The 11,105-nt window shown below is 46.2% G+C and overlaps 1 protein-coding gene across 3 annotated transcripts in view; it reads right to left on the bottom strand.

Moving 5' to 3' along the window:
* Positions 1-5,792: 5,792 nt before the first annotated feature.
* DNMT3B (DNA methyltransferase 3 beta) overlaps positions 5,793-11,105 on the bottom strand; it is a 41,025-nt gene continuing 35,712 nt past the window's right edge. For 2 of the 3 annotated variants that reach the window (XM_076011031.1, XM_076011032.1), the window contains one exon: positions 5,793-7,348. In XM_076011031.1, the coding sequence (XP_075867146.1) occupies positions 7,207-7,348 (142 nt within the window). In that variant the 3' untranslated portion in view covers positions 5,793-7,206. Of the gene's footprint in view, positions 7,349-8,954; positions 9,074-9,799; positions 9,870-11,105 lie in introns of all 3 variants that reach the window. The other variant, XM_012754947.3, reaches the window with a different exon arrangement.

Here is an 11,105-nt window from a genome sequence, read left to right as displayed (position 1 = left end):
TCTGCGACTACCCTATCTGTAATGACCCTGTAATATCATCTAGCTTTTCTTCTTAGTACCTTACAAGGGCATTTTATTTTTTTACCGTCTTTCTGTTTGCACAGTTTGCTGAAACAAGGGCCTTCTCAGTCCCTTTCCCGGTGTCCTAGTGCCAGTACATAGAGAGTCTCACTGAAAGAATGAACTGCACCACTTTAAAGCAGAGGAAACTGAGGCTCAGAGAGGCCAATTGACTTGCCTAGTGCCAGAGGAAGATTCAGATTTTGAACTGCTTTATCTAGATATCACTCATTCATGTCCTCAACAAATATTTTCCCTGACCAATCAGGCCCTAGGGACTTGGTGAGCAAAAACCAGACACAGCCTCCAACCTCTTAAAGTTTCCAGTCTGGCAGGGGAGGCAAAGAGGACACAATTAATGACACAAAACCCCCTTGATTTCGAGCCAGACTGAGCACTAGGCAGGACTGATATGTGGCCAGGGTGATAGCATTGCATTGTGTGGAGCAGGGGCCTAGACACCCTTCTACACCAAGTCTTATCCAAGGCAGATGTTCAGGGAAGGATGATGGGTGAAAGCTGGGCTAGGAGCTGTTTATCAACTGGTCTAGAAGCATTTCAACATTTCAACCACCAGAATTGCTGGTTGTTTCTATGGTATATAGCACTCCAAGAGCACATCACAAAAGACCAGACCTCACCTAGACAGTGTGAGAAGGCTTCCCAGAAGTGACAATTGCCCTTAAAGATGAGGAGTTAAACTGGCAAAAGGGTTGCAGTAGGAAAAGGCAAGCAAGACCCAACAGCAAAAAGCTCAGTAACAAATGATTACAGCAATAGTGGTAATATTAGCATTACAGTGAATTGATATAAACCATACATAATCAAGTAAAGATATTGATAAGTGCTTCAGGCAACATCTGTTACCACCATTTTGCACATGAAGACATTCAGTTTCCAAAGACTAAGTGAATTTTATAAAAGTAGAAATCAAATTGGTCTGGGTTCAAACTCTGGCTCTTCTAAGAGTTAAAATTAAATGACATGTGTGTGAAGTTCTCAGACCACTCCAGGCACATAGTACCTACCGTGTTTCCCTGAAAATAAGACCTACCCATAAAATAAGCCCTAGCAGGATTTCTAAGCATTTGCGCAATATAAGCCCTATCCCAAAAATAAGAACTAGTGATGGGAGTGGCTACACAGGGTATCTGCACAACCCATGCATTTCATCGTGGAGTGGTAAAGAAGACATGCAGTCCTTCTCATCTGTCCCATCATGACAGCTACTATCCCAGAGGTGGCTGGAAAGGTGCAGGCAGCCCCATCAACAAGGTCAGCTCCCCTGTCAGGTCCCGGCCATCCTGTGTGTGCTGCAAACTGAGGCTTTGGGGGGACAATAACACATCCCCTGAAAATAAGCCCTACGGTGTCTTCTTGAGGAAAAATAAATATAAGACCCTGTCTTATTTTCGGGAAACACGGTATGTGCTAAATAAATGTTAGTGATTTCCGAGTCCTTTTGCTTAATGTCAGTTATCAAATTATGTCAAGCATAATCGTCAGCATTGTCTAGAGGCCATTTTGGTTCGGGGACGAGGACATTAATGTGGGGGATGAGATCAGTGGAGAAAGCCAAGTCAAGAAGAGCCTCTATACTATGGAATACTACACAGCCAAAAAAAAAAAAAAAAAAAAAGAAGAGCCTCTAGTGCCAGCCTAGAAAATTTGGACCTGGTTCTGTAGACATAGGGAGTCACAGGAGGTCTCTGAGCAAGGGCCGCTAAAATAAAACTCATCTACCCTCCCAAGATATAAAAGCAGGGCACATAACCTGTTCAGAGTACACTCTCCTCCTCTCTGAGGAGGAAGTTAGCCAAGGGTATCTGGGTCAGATTGACCTTTGACTGCAAAAGGCCAGAGAGTAAAATGAAAAAAAAAATCCTTCCTGCCTGGTGTGGTGCCTGTAGTCCCAGCTACTCAGGAGGCTGAGTGAAACAGGAGCATCACATGAGCCCAGAAGTTTGAAATTAGCCTGGGCAATGTAGTGAGATTTTCCCTCAAAAAATTAATAAATTCAAAAATACATAAAATAAAAAATAAGGCCAGGTGTGGTGGCTCATGCCTGTAATCCTAACAATCTGGGAGACCAAGGCAGGAGGATCACTTGAGGTAAGGAGTTCGAAAGCAGCCTGAGCAAGAGTGAGACCCCGTCTCTACTAAAAATAGAAAAAATTAGCCGGCATGGTGGCACATGCCTGTAGCCCCAGCTACTTGGGAGGCTGACACAGGAGGATCACTTGAGCCCAGGAGTTTGAGGTTGCTGTGAGCTAGGCTGACGCCATGGCACTCTAGCCCAGGCAACAGAGCGAGACACTGTCTCAAAAAAATAAAAAATAAATAAGAAGAATCTCCATCCTGCAAAGAGAAATACCTTTGGAAATTTTAATATGCATTTTCTTTTTTTTTTTGAGACAGAGTGTCACTTTGTTGCCCAGGCTAGAGTGAGTGCCATGGCATCAGCCTCACTCACACCAACCTCAATCTCCTGGGCCCAAGTGATCCTCCTGCCTCAGCCTCCCAAGTAGCTGGGACTATAGGCATGCACCACCATGCCCGGCTAATTTTTTTGTATATATATTAGTTGGCCAATTAATTTCTTTTGTTTTTGGAGAGGAGATTCATAATTTCTATCTTTGATAATGAGATTACTTCACATATTCAAAGTTGCTTTAAGATGCATATTAAAGGGCCAGGTGCGGTGGCTCAGGTGGCTCACGCCTGTAATCCTAGCACTCTGGGAGGCTGAGGCAGGCGGATTGCTCGAGGTCAAGAGTTTGAAACCAACCTGAGCTAGAGCGAGACACCTGTCTCTACTATAAAAATAGAAAGAAATTAATTGGCCAACTAATACATATACAAAAAATTAGCCGACCATGGTGGTGCATGCCTGTAGTCCCCAGCTACTTGGGAGGCTGAGGCAGGAGGATCACTTGGGCCCAGGAGATTGAGGTTGCTGTGAGTGAGGCTGATGCCATGGCACTCACTCTAGCCTGGGCAACAAAGTGAAACTCTGTCTCAAAAAAAAAAAAAAAAAAAAAAGGAAAAGAACAAAGAACAGGAAAAAGGAGGGAGGAGGGGAAGTTTGGCAGGATAAAAGTAAGAAGGGAAGAAAGCAAGGAAGGCAGGCAAGTTGTACCCAATGCTACAAAGGGTACCAGGTAATTTCAAGCTCCAGCAAAATAAAACAAAACAAACAACAAAAAAGATGCAGGTTAGACCAAGGAGAAAAGGTAAACTTTGGCTTCACAGAGCAGACTCCGACTTCCTACTCCTTTTGCTAGTGTCTGTGTGATCTTGGGCATGTGATGGAAGCTCTTTGGAGTCAGTTGTCCCATCTATAATCATGGGGATCAGGTCTCACTGCAGGGTGGCCAGGGGGTTCTCTAACAGCAATGAAAGGCAGCTGTCATTTCCTCAGCATTCACGACCCACCAAACTTTTCCATATGCTTCGCATACACTGAATTATTTGATCCACACATCAGCTCTATGAGGTTGATATTATTATCCCTATTTTATAGTTGGGTAAACTGAGGCATAGAGGCTATGGAGCACATCCAAGATCACGTTAGTAGGAGGTGAACTCAGGATAGGAACCCAGCCTGGCCCCAGGGAGGAATCAAGGATGAAGCAAATGCCTGGCACGGAGGTATTCAGGTGGCTAGAAGATCAGAAGGACCAAGGAAGCATGATAGACTGTCCATCGGTGTTGCCCCCACCCCCCACGACACAACTGTGGAACTACCCAGAGGCCAGTTCCTGCACCCCCAGACAAGATCCTTTCCACAAGGCCTCAGGGGTCCCAGATGCCAAAGCCACCCCATCCCCTCTCCCTAACGAGGAGCAGTGGGCCCCCAACACGATGTGGGGGTGGTGAGAGGCACGTCTTCAACACAAGAGGCTGCTGTTGCTAGTTTGCGTAAGTCAGCCGGCTGCTTTCCTACAACTGGGGAAGTATTACCCCACCTTTCCACGACTTTATTAATAAGTGTCAGATGTTACTGTTGACACCAGCACCCAGTCTTGCCATTAGCATTGCAATGACTAATAGCTCTCATTTTCATAAGCATATCACCTAATACATGTGAAGAGCTTATTGCCTGCTAGATACCAGGCAAAGCATTTTACCTAGATCTGGCTGGCCCTTGAACTTCAGCAACTGTAGGAAGTAGGTATGATTTATTATCTCTACCTTTTAGATGAGAGATGGAAAGAGGTTAAGTTACCTGCATCAACTTACATGGCAACATGCCACACTACTGACACAAACCCAGGCAACCATAAGACTGCTTCAGAAAAGGCCTATATGGAATTCAAACTCCAACCTCTTCCCCTAGATCAGAATGTTCACAGCATTCTCCCCTTGCCCCAGATCACTCAGATAGATGCAAGCCTGGCCCCAACTTGAGAAAACATAGCAAGAATTACCACCCCCGAGCCAGCGCCAGAAGCAGGCCAGGACACCCAACAGCCCCTCACCTGGAGGGCTAGTCCATCTCCTTTCTTGGGGTTTCGAGGCCTGGGCTGTTTATTTTGCTTCATCCTGTCCTGGTATTTGCTACAGCACTGTACACAAGATGGCCTAATTGGGCAGGCAAGGCACCTGGGGCCTCAGAGCCTCGGAGGGAAGAGCACAGGCCCAGTTTGCTAATTGCCAATCCTCTCACTATGACAACACACACCAGGGCTGTTCTAGCCCAGCACACATTCAGGTTTCTCATCCTTCCAATCCCAAAGTTTCTTCCCTCCCTAACTCTGGGCCAGACCCTTTAGGAACCTGACCCCTAATGGAAGAGATGGCTATGATTGTTACCCATAGCACACATAAAGAAACAGAGGCCGGGAGGTGCCAAGTCTGATGCACAATTGATGAACTGCAAATGCATCCCACCTCTGCCCCTTACTCTGCACACACTAAGCTAACCCCTATTAACCTCTGCAGAGGCATCACTGTTTTCATGGGCTCCTTTTGCCTTTGGCATGAGGGGGTCTGGGATGAAGACTCCTGCCTGGGTGGTCCCTGGCAAACTGAGATGGAACTATTGGGGGAGTTACATTAGTCTGAGAAGGGCAGTAGGTACATAGCAAGTACTCATTGAACAGCAGCATTTTAGTCTTGGGTGTCAGCTCACACACTGGGAAGGGCCTAGGCTGGATGCAGAGCCACTTCCTACCAGTCCTCTCACTGAAGGCTGTTGACCAGCAACATGACAGCTTAGGAGCTGCAGAACAAGGTGCAGAAGGATCCCACAGAAGCATGAGGAACTGTGAGCATCAGTCCTGAGATTCTTTACTTGAGTAGTTATCACTTCTATAGCTCACCAAGAGCTGGAAGGAATAAAACCTGGAACTCAGACATCCAGCCTTTAAATGAATTCAGATACCCACTCACTAGCCTATCATGATGCATTGACCAGCAGCATCCAATTCCTAGACTCCACCCTGGGCTTTCAGAATCAGGAATGCTGGAGGTTGGAGGTTGGGCCTAGCAATCACAGCCTTAACAAGGTCTCCTAGGGGTGCAGATGTGCTGGAGTTTGAGGACCAGTGTGCTGGACTGTGTGAGTAAGCTCCATATCTGCTTGGGGTCAACAGGTATTCCCACACTGTGCTTGAATGAATGAATCACAGACTTCCACCCATCCACCCCTTACACTTGAACCAGGTGCTCCCCCATGCCCCATCCATCTACCTGCAGAAGAAACGGGACACCAGACTGTTATAGAGAAATACTGATTTTAATTAAACACAAGGTAAACTCTAGGCATCCGTCATCTTTCAGCCTAAAAATTAGCAAACCGGTTGAAACAAGGCACGGATTTTTCCCCCATATTTGTTACATTGTGGCTCCAGTTACAAAAAAAAAAATTTTAATGAAAATGTTAAACATAAAAATAGAACTTTGAGACTTTTTTTAAAAAGAGTATAAAAAGCCCCACAAAACTTGTTGAATGTTGTTCCTTAAATTCTACAAAATAGCACCAGTAAGAAGAGTAAAAGGTGTTAAAAACCATTACGACAGCATTTCTGAAATGCAGGTTGTCTGAACTCCCATTCCCGCTAAAAACGACTTATCATGGAATTAAAAAAGGATTTTAAAATCTCCGGAGGGAGGATCCAGCTTTTATTGCAGTTTTCCCCCCTGCCATCTCTTAGATGAGGGGAATGTGCTTCTGCCCCTGGCTGTCACTGCCTGCCTCTGAGTTTAGAAAAAGGATGAGGAGTTAGGGTAATACCCATCTAACCTGGGACCTATGCCTGGAGGAGTCTGGAGGGTGGTCTTTTGGAGAGGGGATGGGGGTCTTACCTAAGCTCCCTCCTTCACACCCCTCATAGGGAAGAGATACATAGGAGCCATACTTGACTACATGGCACATGGCAGCATTCATCATGTAACTCAGCACTCCGCTTCCTGAGCTCCCCGGAGGGCTCTATTGCAGTCACTTGGAGGGATTTAGCTAAGGGTGGCCCGTGCCCTGGGGGTTGTGGGGGGAAAATAGCCCTGAATGTGATGATGTCATCCCTGCTGAAATCATCATCACTGTGGAAAAGACTTTAATGGCCCCTTCTAGCCCTCGTAAGTGAGGCAAGGGGAATGTGCTAGGCAAAATTTAAGAGAGACATATACATCATTTCCTCTTCTGCTAGCCCTAGGAAAAACACATCCTGGGCCCTTTAAAATGTCCCTTAGCTACATATCTACCACTGCACACTCTTGTAAATGTGGAGCAGCAGACATTTAAAGTAAAAAAGTATGGTATGAACTGTCTTGGATGATTTTTTGGTATTAACCTGAGTATTTGAGAGCTGTCAGCACTGTGGTTTTGGTATCATAGCCATCTGTTTCTCTGAGTGGTAAACCTAGGAGGGGGAAAAAAGCCATTTTACTACCTACTTCAAGTTTTAAAGTTTTAGGAGAAGAAAAATGAGCACCGTGTTTAGCTGTTTAGCTGCTCCGAGCAGCTGGGTCTGAATTGTGCATAAGGAGGTGGCACCTCGGGCTCCCCGTGCAAGAGTCAGGCGGCTCTGCTCCCACTGTGCAGGAGAGAACTGAGGTACGCAGCATGACCTACACAGCTGAGCTGAGGAAGGGCAGGGCCTGGGCTCTGCCACACTCCCCAGAGCCCCCAGCACCCAGGTGCAACTATTCACATGCAAAGTAGTCCTTCAGGGGGGCGAAGAGGTGTCTGATGACTGGCACACTCCAGGACCTCCCGAGCAGCTTCTGGCGGGCGCCTCGGCCCATGTTGGACACATCTGTGTAGTGTACAGGAAAGCCGAAGATCCTGGGGGCACCAGGGTAAAAAGACAGTGAGTCAGAAGTGCCCCTCCGGCATGCTGGAGCCTCCGGGAAACCCTCACTTCATGCCAAGAGGTCCTGTACTTCCTGCCCATGCCTTCCCTAGTGCCATCCCTCAGTCCTGCAAATGAGCCCTTTTATAAGCCCCAGAAGGTCCAGGTCCATGGGTTCCTTGGAACACTTGCTCACAAGTGATTGTCAGGTGAGCACTGTTCCTCCACAGGGCACCTGTATTGTGCCTCCCTAGCACTGGCACTATGCTACTGGCACATAGTTGGTGCTCAGGTGACCTTTCTTGAATGAATGAATGCCAAGCCAGCCAGCAAACAGACATGCATCTGTCTTCAAAATACAATGATGGTAGAAGGTAAACAATTTTCTTACTAAGGTCACACTCAAAAACACACCAGGATTTGAATCATCACAGGCTCAGGCAACTTTGAGCGAGGACACCTCAGCATCCTGAGATTTCCTTCCTTCTTCAAACCCAATTGATGGATTAAGTTAAGGACCATGCTGGACTTCGGGCATATGGTACCAAATATCTAAGAGTCTTCTCTATGAGATTCTAGAGGCCCGAAAACAGACTATACAGATATGCTGAGCCTCAAGGTTACTCAGGCTTACAATCCAATACTAAAGGCCAATGGCAAGAGGCAACACTTCAGCCCTGTGTCTTGCTTTGCCTTGGCATCTTCATAATGATTGATTGTCATTGGAACCAACCCTAGTGTCATAGCTCCAGCCCAACATATTTCATGCTTGGGTCTCAAAATATAGAATAAGTCACAGCATGAATAGATCGGGCAAGGTTGTCCACTAGTTTTTCTTTCTACTAATCAGAAGTTACTTTTATGCCAAGAAAACTACTGTTATTTCAAACAAGAAATAAAACCAAGATGTAGAACAGAAATGTCTAGAATGAAAATACTCTGTATCAAAGCCTTGAAATACAGCTAAAAAAGAGGAAAACTCATAGCCTTAAACAATTATATTTCTAGCAAATAATAACAGTAATTATAAAATAGTAAGGAAAACAAATAAGTGTAAGAATGGTAAGGAAAACAAAAATTTAAAAATGGTAAGGAAAAAACAGGACTGAAAAAACAAAAAACCCACCAGAATTGAAATGGTTCTTTGCATCAATAGGCAAACTTAGCCAAATAAAGGGAAGAGGGAGAGGACAGATGTGTTTAAGTAGGAATCATGCTACACAAGGAGCAACTTGGCAGAAGAAATCTTCCAAGAACGGCATGTCTTTAGCTGGTTCCTCATACATCCCAGTGTCCCAGCATGTTGGGACAGGTAGATGTCAGGGCAGTGCAGCCAACAGACAGATGGTGCCATCTAATGACCTCATGTCTCACATTCCTCACCACCACCCCCTCCACCAATTCTGCCAGGAAATATGGGCGAACACCAAAAGGTATGTATCACTCCCAGCCCCACTAACTTAGAAGGGCAGTTGAGGCTTGAGTTGGAGAATGAAGGAAGTGCCTGCCCACGTGTACTGCTGGCCTTAAGCACATGCCCTTTTTCCCTTTCTGTTTCTGTCTGCACCACTTCCCTCTCCAAGGTGCAGCCTTGCTCACCTTTCGAGCTCAGTGCACCACAAAACATCTTCTTTGCCATTCATGACAACGGGGAAAAGTTGGTTTTTCCCCTGTCTGATCGAGTTCGACTTGGTGGTTATTGTCTGTACTTTCTTTAACTGGAGAACAAAAGGACATCATGGAGTGAGCACAGAATGAAGGGTTCTGGGTGGAGTCAGGGCTCAAAAGCAGCTAGGAGAGATGGAGCAGAGAGGGCAGGCATGGACAGAGGTGGCAGAAGGAATGAGAAAAGGGTTGGAGAGACGAGACCATTGTGTGTTTCCCACAAATGCCAAGAAATTAACAGGAAAGACCAGTCTCAGAGAGAATGAGATAAACAGAAAAGTAACCATGAATGAGATCACATGGGGGCCAGAAGACACCAGAGTTACTCATCAAGCAAGATCAAGTTAAAATCCCACAGATACAGAGAATGGTCAACTACAGTTAGGACAAATGGATCTTTGCTTGATGCAAACATTGATAATTAGGTTTATGGAAGGTCTGAATGTGTTTATCTATGGCTTGGCAAAAGCATTAAATACTCCTTTCTTACCCAGAGAGCCAGTTGAAATTTTGCCTCTACATATCCAATATTAAAGTTGGGAATCCTAGTTGCCTTTTATCATAGAGATTATTTATTATCAAGAATGTCTCCTACTGTCTTTACTTGAAGACTGGACAGAACAATTATGTGAGGAAAGAGGCCCAGCACCAGGAATTAACGTGAGGGGAGGTGTAGGGACCAAGTGGACACCAAGGTCATCTCCCAAGTCCCCACTTGGAGGTCACCAAGTGCGTTTTCCAGAGGACCACCGCACAGACCATTTGTGAGCACGTCTTACCTTTGCTGTCCTATTGTATTCCAAGCAGTCTTGAAGCTCGAGTTTATCATTCTTTGATGCTATCACGGGCCTGGGAACAGCCAAAACCCATTACTTTCTACCGCCTGTAGAGGGTCCTTGGCTAGGCACCTCACAAGGTGGGAGTGAGATGTGCCCTGGCAGTGAACTTTGCTACATGATGAAAATGATCCTGGCATGAGCACGAGTCTGTGTGTCAAAGCCAGAGATGGACTAGCCCCTAGAGGGGACAAACCAACAGCCAGGAGGTAATGTTCCCATTCTTGACTTTACTATTGGGCAAAGTCAGACACCCACAAAGGAAAGTGAGGACACAGGACATGGAGTCAGGAGACCCCTTGGGTCCCAGCTCCACTGCTCACTGACTGAGTGACCTTAGGCAAGGCACCAAGCTACCTCTTTGGGCTTTGCATCCCTTTTAAAGTGAGGAGGAGCTTGGATGAAATCGTTGTGGGTCTAATTGATACATCAGCACACTACACCCATGATTTGATGGTTCACTGCTGGGGATGCAGCCTAAGGACGCTTTAAAAGTGGGAGGTACTTTCATTAGAGAGGACAGGAGGAAGTTTGTAAAACTAACTACCCTATTTAACTTTCCCGCTTGAAATGTATTTTGTAAATACAGAGAGGCAAACAGAGGCCAAAGAAGGGCAAGGGATAAAACTGAAAGTAGCTGAGCAGCTCCAAAGCAGACACCAGTGCAAGAGGTCTGAACGCAGAGTTGATGACCACAGTAAACCCGTGTTAGGGGAAGGGTTGTCGTGGCCAAAAAGAACCCAGATGTGAGAATGAAAACTGTGCCCACAAGAGGGGCTAGGGATCACACAAAATGTTGCCCTAGACTGTCAACTTTCCTTGGCCTCACCTGCTAGGTTTCAAATGCCACCCCATCTGTCTCCATCCCAACCTCCTCCATGGACCCAGGGAGCTGAGGGACCAGGGAAAAAAGAACAAGGCACAAGTCAAACAAACCAGATGATTTGGGCCTCTGCCCCCAGGCAGATGTTTGACACACCCATCCGGAGCCTGTACAGCTCAGCCACACCACCCATCCTGCCTCACTCTTCTTACCATCTCCCCTACATGCAATGCATCAGACATCCTATCCTGACCCCTTCTTCCTAAACCCACAGGATTGCTGTGCCACAAACACCAGAGAGCACCACTCGTGTCCAGCCACTAACTTGTCTCTCCACTTTTCTCCTCATTCTGTTTTAGTCTGTTCTCCACCCAGGAACCACCACGAACCTAGGACACAATTCACCCCATCTGCTTAACATGCTGT

This window comes from Microcebus murinus, chromosome 16 (genome assembly GCF_040939455.1).
Source record: "Microcebus murinus isolate Inina chromosome 16, M.murinus_Inina_mat1.0, whole genome shotgun sequence".
Taxonomy (NCBI): Eukaryota; Metazoa; Chordata; class Mammalia; order Primates; family Cheirogaleidae; genus Microcebus; species Microcebus murinus.
Note: the sequence above shows the minus strand (reverse complement) of the source record. Positions and strands in the feature narration are given on the sequence as shown.